The 15,646-nt window shown below is 46.5% G+C and overlaps 1 protein-coding gene across 6 annotated transcripts in view; it reads left to right on the forward strand.

Moving 5' to 3' along the window:
• Window positions 1-15,646, forward strand: part of LOC138748588 (serine/threonine-protein kinase PAK 4-like) — a 129,682-nt gene that overhangs the window by 108,812 nt on the left and 5,224 nt on the right. For all 6 annotated transcript variants that reach the window (XM_069909037.1, XM_069909036.1, XM_069909038.1 and 3 more), the window contains 5 exons: window positions 1,331-1,780; window positions 5,422-5,555; window positions 8,025-8,151; window positions 11,032-11,157; window positions 13,876-14,010. In XM_069909037.1, the coding sequence (XP_069765138.1) occupies window positions 1,331-1,780; window positions 5,422-5,555; window positions 8,025-8,151; window positions 11,032-11,157; window positions 13,876-14,010 (972 nt within the window). The remainder of the gene's footprint in view (window positions 1-1,330; window positions 1,781-5,421; window positions 5,556-8,024; window positions 8,152-11,031; window positions 11,158-13,875; window positions 14,011-15,646) is intronic.

A 15,646-nucleotide genomic window follows, 5' to 3' on the forward strand; every position in this document is an offset into this window, starting at 1 on the left:
TTAAGCTCGATAGGGTGGCTCCTGGGGCCCTTTGCAGAAACTTTGGGGAGTGCCCAAGAGATGTAACTAATGGATTGATGTTTTGATAAGCAACAGATGAAAGAAATTGGAGGAGTAGTTCGGAGCCACAGGCTGTTTGGAGTGCAGCTTGCTGTACTAAGAGGGTCGTGTGGTTTTGCAAGCAAAGAGAGTCAAACAGCTTTTTTTTCCCAGAGAGAGATCAGTTAGCTCTGCTGTTTTACAGTCAGCTGCACCAGCTGGGACTGGAACAGGACAAGCTGGCAAGCTTGTGGAAAAACCCCATTTGGAAGACAGGTTGTGAGTGCTTTGTTCAGCCTGGCCAAAGCCCTTGTGGTTCATGCAAGAGGAGAGGATTGGCTGTCTAATATTTCACTTGAAATAAGGGAAACGAACTCTGTGGTGACCTGAAAGTAAGAGATTATCATCTGAAAAACCCTGATGGGGCAAGTTTCTTCGGCAAGACCCTGACATGGCTGATTAAAAGGGATTGGTTTGTGTCCAGGAACAACAAATCTCTCTCTCTGAAAACCGACAAGAACCTTCCTGAGCGGTAACCATTTACCTTTCAAGCACCAAAGCCTGGTGAACTTCATAAATGTTAAATTCTGTGCACAGTATAAGAATTGCCTGCAACCAGTGAGCTTGGAGGAATGAGGTGAGATTGGACTGTGAACCAAAGGACTTTTCATACACATGCGCTTAGAAGGGGGTTAAGTTAATTGATAATAATAGACAATAGACAGTAGGTGCTGGAGTAGGCCAATTGGCCTGTCGAGCCAGCACCGCCATTTTAGATCATGGCTGATCATTCTGTATTAGTATCCATTCCCTGCCTTAACCCCATAACTCTTGACTCCCCTGCCCACAAGAGCCTTATCTAACTCCCTTTTGAACATATCCAGCGTCAAAGCATTCCACAGATTCACACATCTCTGGGTAAAAAAAACTTATCTCCCTCCTAAAGGGCCTTTCCTGTATTCTTAAAACTATGCCCTCTAGTCCTAGTCTCTCCCAACATTGGGATCATGTAATCTGAATTCACCGTCTGGCCCCTTGATAATCTTATATACCTCAATCATGTCTCCCCTCTTCCTTCTAAACTCCATCGCATAAAAGCCCAGTTGTTCAGCATATGTCAATCCTGCCCTTCCAGGAACCAACCTTGTAAATCTGCACTGTTTGATCCTGTTTAAAGATAATTCTTGGGGAGTATCTATTGCTGCTGGATTTTGGGGTCCTCTGGGCTCATAACAATACGAAGAGGTGTGATACATGTTTTCAAACTGTTGTTCTCTACCTTTTTGTTAAGGTTGACCTTCGGGTAGGAATGCCTCACGATGTCAAGCACAATGGGCCCAATGCTACAAAGAACATCCTTAATAATACAGAGCAGGCCCACTTCAAAACCACCCAGACTGAGCCAGCCCGTCCGAGCTTGGCCCCTCACGCCTCAGACACGCACTTGGCACGCGCTCCCCAGCCCAGCTCCCCAGCGTTGTACCCACCGCAGCCCCTAGGTCCAGACTCGAGGTCACCACAGCGTGAGCCACAGCGGGTGTCCCACGAGCAGTTCCGAGCCGCCCTGCAGATGGTGGTGGATCCTGGTGACCCGAGGTCGTACCTGGATAATTTCATCAAGATCGGTGAGGGCTCGACTGGCATAGTCTGCATTGCCACTGTGAAAGGCACGGGAAAGCTGGTGGCCGTGAAGAAGATGGACCTGCGGAAGCAGCAGAGAAGGGAATTGCTCTTCAATGAGGTAATGACTGGCTTTGGAATCTGGATACACTTACTTTCTCAGTCACCATTCCAACAACCGCCTCATGTAATTATGTGGAAGAGGCAGATGTGTGGACAAACTGTGGCAGGTACAGGAACGCCTGGCTGACTCCTCAATTCCCTCCATTACTTCGAAAATTCTGATATTCTCTCTGGCATTCACTCATAGCACCCCCCCCCCCCCCCCACCCCCTGCTCACTCTCCCGCCCTCCCCCTCCTCACTCGCGCCCTCTCTCTCTCTCCCCCTCCCTCTCTCTTCCCCCTCCCTCTCTCTTCCCCTCTGCCCCATGAGGGTGTTATTGAGGTGAGGAAGTTTGGCTGTTTGACGAAGCAGTCACTTTCCAACCCCATCTAACCCTCAGACACGCAGTGACTTGCAGGCAAAAGAAAGAATTTCACTTGGATTCTTGTTCCCAGCCATCCCCTCATACAAAGCCCCAGTTCCAGAGAGAGGCCACCAGCCGATCACAGATTGACCTTGAATGTTTCATGACCTGATTTAGAAACAATTTGGTACTGTACCCTGGCAGAGGGGGGGCTGTTGAGACTTGCAGCAAATTGAATACTGAACTAAACTTAATCACTTGAGTGAAATTGTTTCCTTTTATTTGGTGCACATATAAACAGGAATGGTTTGTGTTAATTGATTTGGACTTGAGTTTCACCTGGTGTTAATAAGGTTAATGAGAGCCCAGTACTTGCTCATTAGTGAAAATCTGCATGACAACAGCTTTGTCAGAAATGGCAGGACCTGTGGGAATTTGAACAGTTCAAGAAAAATTAACACGATTGCTGTACAGTAATTCAGAGGCTGGCCTCAGCATTTGTTTCCAGTTCCTGGCCGAGAAATGCATTTGAAAGGTTTCTGTGTGAAACTAATCCCCATACTAATCCACCCTAGCTGCCTGTGACCAGACCACGTGCAACAGCTGACAGCAGTCCACTTTATGTCTGGGCGCACAACCTTCTCCAGGTTGCTGGGGAACATGCACACGAACAGTTCTCCTCAATCCCATCCCTCGGCTTGCCCCATTTTCCCACCTCCCTACAGGAACCTTGGCCATCAGTGTGGGAAGTTTCACTGGAGAAAGCATCAGCTTTCCCATCCCGGTGTGCCCTCCTCTACCTCGGAGAGACTGGGAAATGCTTTACTGGGCACTTCGTGCTCTCTGTATTAATGAGGGGAACTCCCGGTGGCCAACCATTTCAATTCTGCGCCCCACTCCCAAGCCGACATGTCTGCCCAAAGTCTCAAGTACTGTCAAACCAAGACCATCAGTAAATTGGAGAGGAACACTTAATCCTCCGTCTGGGCCCTCTCCAACCTGATGGTATTAACATCGGCCTCCACTTTCAGCTCGCCCACTCCCCATTCTCCCTCTTTTCCCCATCCCTCGGTTTCCTTTCCTCCAACTCTCCACCCCCTTCCCTCTCCACTCGCATAGCCATTCCCCCTCCCCCTGTTTGCTGGTGTGCTCTCCCTACCTTATCCATCTATTACCTCTGGTCTGTGGGACCCTGCCCCTCCATCTCCCACCCATTTTATTCGGGCGCCTGCCTACATTTTGCTCATACCTCAATGAAGGACTCAAGCCCAAAATGTTGGTTCTGTATCTTTATCTTTGCTATAAAAAAGGACATTGTTTGGCCTGCTTAGTTTCTCCAGCGTTGTGCTTTTGTTTCAGTCATGGTGTCTGCAGACTTTCATGTTTTACCAAAGCCATCAGCTTTGTCTTCAGAATGGTTTCTATTTATCTTCATCTCTTCTTCTCCCTCCTCAGTGTCATGGTCCCCTCCCCTTCTCGCTGCGATGCCAGCGATATCTGACTGCCAGCAGCCAAGATGTATTGCTTCTCCCTGATAGCACTGACAGTTCAGTGCATTTCCTGTTGGTGCTTTGCATTAACCTTTTTCCCCAATTGAAGAATCCCCCATGAACAGCATTACTGATAAATTTGTTCCCAGTGAGGGGCTAAAAATGGACCTGTATTACAGTAATTTTAATTTTAAATGCAGACATAACAAGCCCTTCCAGCCCACGAGCCAGTGCCGCCCAAATTCCCCAATTAACTTACAACCCCCATACGTTTTGGAGAATGGGAGGAAACCGGAGCGCCCGGGGGAAACCCACGCAGACAAATTCCTTGTCGACAGCGCCGGATTCGAACCCTGATCACTGGCGATGTAACAGCATTGCACCAACCCAGTGCTTCCCAAACAGTGGACTATGGCCCACTGGTGGACCGCAGCGTGGTTCCATGTGGGCCACGGAGACTTCCCAACCCGCTGAGATCAGGGTGGAACAGGGGTCTCAATAGAGTGCCTTAAGCTTTGATTTTGATTGGAAGTTTTAATGTTGTGTTTTTTTTTGTTCTCTAAAAATGTTAACTAAAATACTTTAAATAGATAAAGCTGTGTTTCCAAAAGAGCTGCCATTTTTTAAAAAAAATTAAATTTAGACATACAGCATGGTAACAGGCCATTTCGGCCCACGAGTCTGTGGCCCCCAATTTACATTCCATGAACATACGTTTTGAATGGTGGGAGGAAACCGGAGCACCCAGAGAAAACCTACGCAGCCACGGTAAGAGTGCACAAGCTCCTTACAAACAGCACGGGATTTGAATCCTGGTCTGATCTCGATCACTGGCGCTGCAAAGGCGGTTTGCTAACCGGGCCACCCTATGATTTGAAAATATTCCTCAGTCATTGCCACTAGTGGGCTACGGCATGTTAGGCCAGATGATAGGTGGGCCTCAGACCGAAAAAAAATGATTGAGAACCCCTGCACTAACCACTAAGTGCCATTCCAATGTGGAAGAGAAGCATTCAAAAGAGAACTTAAGTGAGAAAGGGGGAAGAGTGTGGGTGATAGATGGGACTCCACAGATTCTGGAATCCACTGGAGGGATGTGGTTGGTCAGGCTGCACTGTACCCTCCATGGCCACTTGCCCTGCAGCCGGCTGGTTGTTTGCATGAGAGAAGGAAATTGGGAGGAGCTTCATTTGGGAGCATAAACCTCAGCAGATGGGCCAAATGGCCTGTTTATGCTGCAAATGTGGATTGAAGCAGTCAGATTCTGATTTCATGAATTCAGAGTTAACTTGTTCCTGGTTGGATTTGAACCAATGCCTCAAACACGAGGAAAAACGTAGCCTTGTATTTCAGATTTATTGCCAGAGTAACTAAGTGACATCACATATAACCCTGAGATTCTTTTTCCTGTGGCGGGGCAGAATTACCACTTATTGTCAGTGCAAAGCAAAACTGTACACATGTAAACAAATAAAGAAATGTAAACAAGCTTCAATACAGGGGGAGAGAGAGAATAAAAATCAATGAAATTCAAAAGTAAGGCTCCTTAAGTACACTGAGGCACGTGTTCCCTTGCCATGTTTGATTATGGTTAACAGGTAGCGACTTGCCCCTCTCTATTCTAACCGAATGGTTAAGGCTGGCCAGATGCAGAATGTCACTACCAATGGAAATAGGGCCACTCCAAAACATAATGCATTTTGTGAAGCTATGGCAGTCACGAACAAGTGCATAATGGCCCACGAGGCATGAGACGTTAATCCCTGAAGCAGCAATGACAGGCATCCATTGCTTTTCTCTGTAGGTTGTGATCATGCGGGACTACCATCATGAAAACGTGGTGGAAATGTACAATAGCTATCTCGTGGATGATGAGCTGTGGGTGGTGATGGAATTCCTAGAAGGAGGGGCGCTGACTGACATCGTGACGCATACCAGGTTTGGATCAGAGTTGTGTCAGCTAAGATTCGGGGTCCTCGTAATACTGCACAGAAGCAGGCCCTTCAGTCCAACTTGTCTCAGCTAATCCCATTCACCTCTATCTGCATTCCCAGATCCCTCTGTATTACCACTCTCCTCAGTGCCCTACCATTCACCTTGGTTTGCCCTTCCAAAATGTAACACCTCACACTTGTCTGCATTAAATTCCATCTGCCTGTAAGGTCAGCCCTCCCGATTCTCCAAGGTAAACACAGATTGAGAAATGTTCATTGAAGACTACGCCCATCTCCTGTGGCTCCACACGTAGATTGACCACATTAATCATGGAGGGCCCTATTCTCTTTCTGCTTACAATTTTACTCTTCAACACACAGTCCAGTCTGGTGGTTGAGTGGTGTACCATGGGGTTGTTGCACAGATTTTTCAGATAGGGTATTAATTGGGTGTCCCTACTATTGTCTCAAATAGAGATTAAAAATCCCAAGGTTCTGTTTAAGAGAGCAAAGGATATATGCATTCAGTCTGGTAATAAATCAGATTAGTGATATTGGCAAGATGGAGAGTCTTGCCTGTTACTAAGTGCCATTTCATTCCAATAAGTGTGAGGTGATGCATTTTGGGAAGTCAAATCGGGGTTGGGCATGTAGAGTAAATGGCAAGACTTGAAGTGGATGTATAAGGAGCCTTGGGGTTTACTGTAAATATGCGTGTATAATGCGAAAAACTTTATACCAAAATTCGAGCTCAAAGTATTATACACACATATTTACGGCAGTGTGAATCGGCTGGGCGAGGTGGGGAGAGACACGCCAGTGCGAATTGGGCGGGTGAGGGGGGAGAGAGACAGCAGCGCGAATCAGGTGGGCGAGGGAGGAGAGAGACGGCAGTGCGAGTCGGACGGGCAAAGGGGAGAGATAGACGGCAGCGCGAATTGGGCGGGCAAGGGGGGAGAGAGACGCCAGCGCGAATCGGGAAGGCGAGGGGAGGGGGTCATATTATACACGGGTAAAATTTTTCTCCATTTTTCCCCTCAAAAATGGGGGGGGGTCGCATTATACTCAAAATGCATTATACACGCATATTTACAGTAAATCTATAGGCACAGATTGATAGGATGTTTGGGGCGTGGAATATAAAAGCGGAGATATTATGCTACAACTTTACAAAGGGCGGCAGCAGTTCTGGTCGCTGCACTATAGGAAAGATGTGGTTGTGCTGGAGAGAGTGCAGAGGAGACTCACCAGGATGTTGCCTGGATTGGAAGACTCATTATGGAGAAAGACTGGGGAGTCCAGGTTTATTTGTTGCAGACTTAAGGAGGCCCACTGGTGATCTGATAGAGGATAAACAGAATCTTTTTCCCATGGTAGAGATATCAGCAATGAAGAGGGCATAGGCTCAAGGTGAAAGGATGGAGTTTTAAAGGGGATTTGTGGCAAAAGGTTATTGCTTGCCGTAACGGCCACGCATCTGCTGGTGCGGACCCACAGAGCGGAAACATAGTGCTTTTTCACTCTGTTAGTATTTCTCAGAACATCCTGTACTCATTGTACATCATTGAGCACAAGCCAGCTACAGGTTGAACCTCTATTATCTGGCGCTCTGTGGCCTGGCAGCTCCCATGGTCAGCATGTTTTGAATCTGCTACCGTTAGTGCAAACTTACAAACCCCAGTCCCAATCACCGGCGCTGTAAGCCACTAGCAGGATTTGATTTGTAGACAGCTCAGAAAATGGGTCTGATCGAGCCTCCTGCCGCTCCCTTGACATCTATTTTCTGTGCATTTTCCGTGGCCTGGCAATGGCCAGGTCCCAACGTTGCTGTTAATCCAGGTTCAACCTGTTATGTGTTCCTTTCATTACAGCAGTGTTTATATTTAAAACTACTTATTGACAGTAAAGTACTTTGGACTGTTCTGCAAGGAATGTAAAAGTTGCTATAGAAGCGCAAATCTTTTTGAGCGCTGATGTATGGTTTAATGCACGACTCTGCAGCTCAGCTCTTTGATGGTTCAAGGAGACACTGCGTCAAAGGTCAGATACTCAAAGTGGTGGGGGAAGAATGTCCTCCCAGCTCGACAAGTGGCTGGCATGCGCCCAAGGGTTGGGCTTCAGCACGGACAATCGAAAGGAAATCAAGAGGAGATTGGAAGAAAAGGTTTCCCCGGTTACAGAAGAGACATGCTAGGCTGACTGCCGTGCTGGGGAGGGAAGTAGAGGGTGCTCCCTATTCTCAAATTAAATCTCAATAACTGCCATCAATAATAATCGTCACCAATGGATTAGGTAACTCAGGATAATAACACTTTGTCTTTGAAGCTGTTTTTTCGTCTGTTAAACTTAGTTCATGAAAATTTGTACTCAAGCTATTATTTAACTCAGGAAATGTAATTAGCCCGAGAAAATCTTCCTGAGGTATAAAGAGGTTGAAGACAGCGCGGTTGGCTTAATGATGACTGTGTCACAGGATGAACGAAGAGCAGATAGCTACAGTCTGCCTGTCAGTCCTGAAGGGGTTGGCTGTCCTCCACGCACAAGGGGTGATCCACAGAGACATCAAGAGTGACTCCATTCTCTTAACCCACGACGGGAGGGTAAGTACATGCCTGAGGGGAAACAGTGTCCTTGCAGTGTTTTTTCTTTAAATTGTTTCCCCTCCTACCCTTGCTAATGCCAGTGAGGGTCTCTGTAAATCACTGTATTATACACAAGTTAATATGATTAAATGATCAGAGTCGCATTCTCCTGAGGCCATTGGAGTGAGTTTTATTTTGTTTATGTAAATTTAGACATGCAGCATGGTAGCTGGCTCTTCTGGCCTGCAAGCCGGCGCTGACCAAATATACCCAATTAACCTACAACCGCCCCACCGCCTCCTCCACCTCATCGGATGTTGGAGGAAACCAGAGTACCCAGAGGAAACTCGTGCAGACATGGGGAGAACATACAAATTACAGACAGCACTGGATTCAAACACGGGTCGCTGATACGGTCATAGCGTTGCACTACCCACCATGTTAACTGTGTCATTTTCCTGCCTTGCATCATATTAGCTAATATCATATTCTCTTTTAACTCAGACTTAAAAACTTACAAAAGTAGGTTTTCTATAAACTCATATTTTGGGGCATTTCTGAATGGCCTCAGATCTTATCAATGAGTATGGCCCAACCTTCTGACCAGGGACCATGCCGCTCCTTTCTCTCCCTGATGCAGTACTGGCACCTTACAATGGGAGCTTCCCTTGCCTCGTACCCAGAAATGGTCATTCCAGTCCTTGAAATGTCCAGTCTACACCTCCTGCTGTTCCTCCCCTTTCCATGACGTGCTCTCTTCTCCCCTTTCCCTGCTTTGAGTGCCGTTCCCCCACCCTTAAATATAGACTCTTTTATGGTGCGCTCTGACCTCTCTTGCACCTTTGAAAGCACGGATGCACCGTTGGAAAGCATCCTGTCAGGGCTCATCGTCACTGCATGGGACGGGAGCCGCTCTGCTCAAGACCAGAGGGTTGTGAATGTGGCTCAGACCATCACACACACACACACACACACAGACACAGACACACACACACACACCTCTCCCCTCCATTAACTCGGCTACCTTGGAAAATCAGACAGCATATTCGAAAATCTCGTCCCACCCCGGCTACACTCCCTTCATCCCCCTCCCATCAGGTAGATTAACGTGTGAGATCACGTATCACCAGATTCAAGGACAGTTTCTTTCCCACTGTTATCAGTCTATCCTCGCGATAGTAAAATCGCGTTGCCTTTATTCTATATCATGTGATCTCACTGTAACTCAGAATTTTTGCCCTGCGTCCTGTACGTGAGATGTCTACAGGTCTGTTCATAATGCATCCTTTATCACTGCATCTTGGTACATGTGACAATAAACGAACTTGTATTTTACTCTCATGTGTTCCCCATGGGTTCTGTCCTTGTTCCCACTCTCACCCCAGCTTGCTCGCTCTTCCCCCCCCCTCCTTTTTTCCCATCTTGGGCCGTGATCTGCCAATAAGTGGGTCTGCGCCCTTCTCCAATTGTGTGCACACAGCAGTGCAGGAAATGCACTGCAGGGGATCGAGCCCCAATTTGCACAGACCCCGATTTTGCCTGCAAGTGTTTCTGTAAGTCAGTGGGAGACAGTAGCTGCATGGAGTTACGCAGCACTGAAACAAGCTCTCAACTCAACTCGCCCGCGCCAGAAACCCACCTCAGGTCCCCTTTTCCCTTCTCACCATAAACCTCCGCCCTCCGGTTTTAGGGTACCCTCATGAACCATAAGTTGCTCACTTTTTATTGGGCGTGACTGCCCCTTTGTGGCCGCATCGGGCACTGCAGAATTTGTGGCCAGGCGAGAGATTTTTCATCTTGGGTAGTTTGAAAATTTACAGCAGTAGCTTTCAAACTTTTTCTTTCCACTCACGTATCACCTTAAGCAATCCAGAGGTCATAGGTGTTCTGTGATCAATAACGGCTCTCATGTGAATGGAAAGAAAACGGTTGAAAACCACTGATTTACAATGATGTCGTCATTTTTGTCGACATTTATGGTGTTTCAAAACTGAAAGCACATTCTTCCAGTGGTTTCATGATTTCTGCCTCCACTGTCAGGCTTTTGCAAGTTGCAATGAGAATTTTATGTTTGTTAAAAAGGAGAATCCAAGCAAACGGACCATCGAGCTCTGAAATCCGTGTTTCCAGTGTCCCTCTCCCAACTTTGTGAATGGTCTGCCCTTCATGTAGCTCATGCAGAGGATATCATCCTTTGTCCTTTTGCTGAAGACTGAATTTTTATTCTTTTTTTTAATTGTATATTATTGTCTCGTACTGTAAAGAGCTTGGTTGTGTCTGCTCTCCACTTAAGTCAGCCCTTTCTTCAGGTCCGACAAAAAAAAAGCAGGATGTAGTGCTACAAAGTGGAAGTTAGAACAGTGCGAGGTCAGTGTCGATGATAACGGGAAATAAACTGTCCTTGAATCTGGTGATAGAAAAAAATCTTGAGAGGTGTAATTTAAGGAATTAACTCTTTCCTGTACTAACTTGCTGTAAATAATAAAATCTTTAGAAAAAATTATTGCACTAAAGCAAGTGGGCTTTTTTCCCACTGGGAAAATACAAATCAGTGGACATGGGTTAAGGGTGAAAGGGAGAACTTGGGAGGAAATTTCTTCTCACAGAGAGTGGTGGGGGTGTGGAACGAGTTGCCAGCTGAAGTGGCTCGATTTTAACATTCAAGAAAAAGAATTGGACAGCTACACGGGTGGGAGGGGTATGGAGGGCGACGGAATGGGAGAAATAGTGGGGCTGCACTCTGCTGTAGTATTCTACAGTTCTAACTTTCTACTGGTAAAATTACCCTCCTGTACCCGGATATCAATGCATCACTTCAGGTGGACTGGGGGTCGGAGCGAGTCACCAGGCAGGTTTTCCTCCGAAAAACGCGAATCACCTTCCCCTTTTGTCTTCAAGGTGAAGCTTTCCGACTTTGGGTTCTGCGCCCAGGTATCGAAGGATGTGCCGCGGCGCAAGTCGCTGGTGGGCACACCATACTGGATGGCACCAGAGCTGATCTCCCGATTGCCCTATGGACCAGAGGTAACTTTGCGCTTTTCCCAATCTTCTTTGTCCTCGTCAGAAACAATTACCGTGCGGAAACAGGCCATGTCGGCCCTTCTAGTCCGCACCGATTTAAGTGAACTCCACTAGTTCATCTACCCACTCCCATGCCCACAACCCTCCAACCCCCACCCCCTCACATCCATGCACTCATCCAACCTCCTCTTAAATGACAGAATTGACCCTTCTGCAACCACCTCTTCCAGAAGATCATTCCACTCAGCCGCCCCTCTCTGAGTGAAGAAGCTTCATCTTATGTTTTTTCCCCTCAACCCTTAACTCATGACCCCTCATTCTAATCTCCCCTACCTTCAAGGGGAAGAGCCTATTCACATCTATTCCCCTCATAATTTTATATACCTCTATCAAATCCCCTCTCATCCTTCTACGCTCCAAAGAATAAAGACCCAGTCTACTCATTCTTTTTCCATATTCTAGATACTGCAATCCAGGCAACATTTCAGTAAATCTTCTCTGCACCCTCTCTACCTTATTAATATCCTTCCGATAATTTGGAAAGGGCACTCAAACTTACAAAACAGTGGTGAAGTGGACCCAGGTCCTACCCTTGCAGTCCTTGATGTGTACAGAATTGAATTTGCAAGAAACTATAATTTGCCCAATTAAGGGCACTAATTTTTAATTCCGACCCATTCCACAGTAACAGGCCTTTCTTGCCCATGAGCCCGTGCCGCCCAATTGACCTACAACCCCTGCACATTTTGGAGGGAACCCATGCAGTCAGAGCATACAAACTCCTGAACAGACAGCGCCAGATTCAAACCCCAGTCACTGGCGCTTTGAGAGCATTGTGCCGCCCCCACTCGTGAAGTGAACCACATACCTGGGCAAGGTGCCCAGCCCAAGAAGAGTACCTCAGGCCCCTGCTCAGGCAGCGTGGTCTCGGTGAGAGACTCCCTGTGCGTCTCGAGGTGGTTCTCTTTATATGTCAGCCTTGGCACAGGGTTGATGTTGTTTCCAGGAGGGAAAGGGAGCAGTATCTGATCCCACACCCGTGGAGATTGGAGTTGTGCAAAGTTCAGATTTATTGCCAGAGTTCATAACATGAGATTCTTTTTTCTGCGAACCAGGCAGATTTTCTATTTATTGGTAACTAAACTACAAACAAAAAAGATTCATATACAATAGAGAGAAAGGAAGAAATGTAAACAAACTGACTGTGCAAATACAGAAAAAAATAAATATTCAGTAACAAACAATGTGCAAAAGTAAGTGTAGAAACACAAAAAGCTGGAGAAACTCCACAGGTAAAATGATGTCCTTCCTATAGCAAAGATAAAGATGCTTAACCAACGTTTCTACTTCACCTTTATCAAGGTATGGAAAAATGTCAGCATGCATCTGAGCAAAAGAAGGGGAGGAGAGCTGTTGATGAAGGGGCTCAAGCCCAAAACGTTGGTTCTGTATCTTTACCTATATATAAAGGACGCTGTTTGACCTGCTGAGTTTCTCCAGCGTTGTGTGTTTTCTCTTCAACCATGGTGTGTACAGATTTTCGTGTTGTACTCTGAGAGTATGAATCTGAGAGTATGATCAAATGTTCCTGAACCTGGTGGTGCGAGTCGTGGCACATATACCCCCTTCCTGATGGCAGCAGGGAGAACAGAACGTGTGCTGGGTTCTGTGGATCCTTGATGTTTGCTGATGCTCTCCAATTCCATGTAAATATTCTCGATGGTGGGGAGGGTTTTGCCTGTGATGTCCATGGCTGTGTCAACTACCTTTTGCAGGGCTTTCCACTCAGGGGCATTGATGTTCCCCACACCAGACTGTGGTGCACCCAGTCAGCACACTTTCCACTACACATTTATAAAGTTTGCCAAAGTTTCGAATGACAAACCAAACCTCCGAAAACTCATGAGGAAGTAGAGGCGCTAATGTGCTTTCTTCGTGGTAACATTAGAATGTTTGAAAGGACCTCCGAGATGGTGACTTCCAGGAATTTAAATTTGCTCACCCTCTCGACCTCCGATTTCCCCAATGATCACTGAATCGTACACCCTGATTTTTCCCTTCTATGAACAGCTCCTTGGTTTTGTTAACATGGCGTACGAGGTTGTTGTCAGAACACCATTCGGCCAAGTTTTCAATCTTCCTCTTTCCTGCTGACTCACTGCCCTTTTATATTGCAACCCTCTACGGTGGTATCGTCAGCAAATTTGTAGCTGTATTATTGTCGTACTGAGCCACACAGTCATCGGTGTAGAGCAGGGGGCTTTGTATGCAACCCTGTGGGACTCCTGTGCCGATGGCGATTGTGGAGGAAATGTTCTTGTCAATCTGAACTGATTAGGATCTGAGGTTGGCCAACCAACCCTCACACCCGAACTTGGCTGATCTCCCTTTGCATGGAGCCCATGCTTCACAAAATCAATGACTGCAAAAATAAGTAGGACATAAACCTGAGCGTATTGATCTACAAAAGCAAAGAAATGAGGATTCTTCTATTATTCTGGTGAGCAGGGTGGGAGGGGGTTGGGTTGCTGCCAATTTTGAGAGGGAGGTAGGAAGAGACGAAGTCTTATCTTTAAGCTCGACTTGTATTGGAAAGTTTTCACTATTTTAATGTCAGAGCTGCCTCATTAATTTCCATAAAACTCTTAGTTCTTGGAAGGTGAGGAGAGGCAATGCCCACCTTTGCTTTGGATCCTACTGATATGCCTGCCTTTGTTCCAGGTGGATATCTGGTCTCTGGGTATAATGGTCATAGAGATGGTTGATGGAGAGCCTCCCTATTTCAATGAACCTCCACTGAAGGCCATGAAAATGATACGAGACAACCTGCCTCCCAAGCTGAAGAATGGACAGAAGGTAATGTGCTGTCTGATGCCTTCTAACCCTGACCCAGGCGATTTATTTAACCCAATCCAAGCACAGTAAAACCTCATTAGAACGCGGTAGTAGGGTTCCAAGATTTCATACCACGTAACAGCCGAGTCGCGGAACAGATGCGTCTATGTCAGAGTGCCCACAGATAATCAAACCCAAATATTACCAGTTTTCTAAGGACCCGCTCTCTATAATTAACAATTTCAATGAAAGAAAGCAAGCACATTCTTTTAATATCGGGATTCTGAATCTTAATCAACTTATTTGCAAAGTTTGGGTCCACGGACACCCGCACTATAAGCGATTCCACGGATTAACGAATCGCGTTCTGACTATATTAGCAATGTCCTTTCTAGCAAAAGAAAATGGTCTCTTACCCCCCACCCCCAGCCTTCCCCATCCCTATTTCTTCTTTCCTCTACCTCTCTTTCCCTCTGTCTCCTTTCCTCCAGCTCTCTTCCCTTCCCCCCACCCCCCGATCATTTCTCACCTCCCCAGATCCAATTGTCACCTGTTGGCCTGTGCTCCTCCCTCTGTCCTTTCTTCACTCCTCCACCTCCAGGCTTTTTTTATTCAGACACCTGCCTGCTTTTTGCTCGTACCTTGAGGAAGGGCTCAGGCCCGAAACGTTGGTAATATATCTTTACCTCCTATGGACAGTGCAAGACCGGCCGAAGTACTCCAGCGTCTTTGCAACAATAACAGCAATTGCAAGCTTTCGCAATTCACTCTTTGTCATTTGTAAAACAATTACAAGGACACACTCTGTTGTTAGATTGTCTTATGTGACTCTGGGTGGCAGTCCCTCCCTTTTGAGTCAGAAGGTCTGGGCTTCAAGCCCATTTCTAGAGACCTTGAGCACAGATGTTTCAGGTGACACCATAATATGAGATGCATTATTTGGCTGAACCAGTAAACTGTAGTCCCCTCCGTTCTCCAACGTGGATTTAAAACATCACATAGACTGATTCAACAGTTTCTCAGTCTCGACAATATATATTCTTTATTCAACATAACCATTATAAATTTAGACATACTTCATGGCAGTAGGCCCTTCCAGTCCATAAGCCCATGCCACCTAATTAACCTACGTTCCTGTAAGTTTTTGGAGGGTGGGAGGAAACCCACAGACACCTTAATAGGAGCTTACCATGCATAACTGATCACATCTCCTGCACTACAAGACTTCTAAATTATTCGTCCTGAGAAGGATATGAAAGGCAGCGTCTTTTCCTCAAGGTGTACAGGCCTTTCTGCCCAACTCATCCAACTGACCTTCCTGAACTAGTCCCTTCTGCCTCTGTTTGACCCTCTAACCTTTTCCTCTCCAGGTCCCTGTCCATATTTTTTTTAGACATTGTAATTGAAACCAAACTTCCTTGGGCATATACCACCTCATAGGCCCCCTTGTATCTTTCCCTCTACGCCTGAAGCCCCAGTACTTCTCAACCAGTGGGCTGTGGCGGACCACAGCGTCTTTGCATGTGCGTCTTCAAAAGTGTTAAATAAAATACTTCAAACTGGACAAATTTGTCTTTCTTACAGAGCTACCTTTGATTTGAAAGTATAGCCCGGTCATTGCCACTAGTGGGTCATGGCTGGAAGCCAGGTGGGCCTT

Source organism: Narcine bancroftii, chromosome 13 (assembly GCF_036971445.1).
Source record: "Narcine bancroftii isolate sNarBan1 chromosome 13, sNarBan1.hap1, whole genome shotgun sequence".
Lineage (NCBI taxonomy): Eukaryota > Metazoa > Chordata > Chondrichthyes > Torpediniformes > Narcinidae > Narcine > Narcine bancroftii.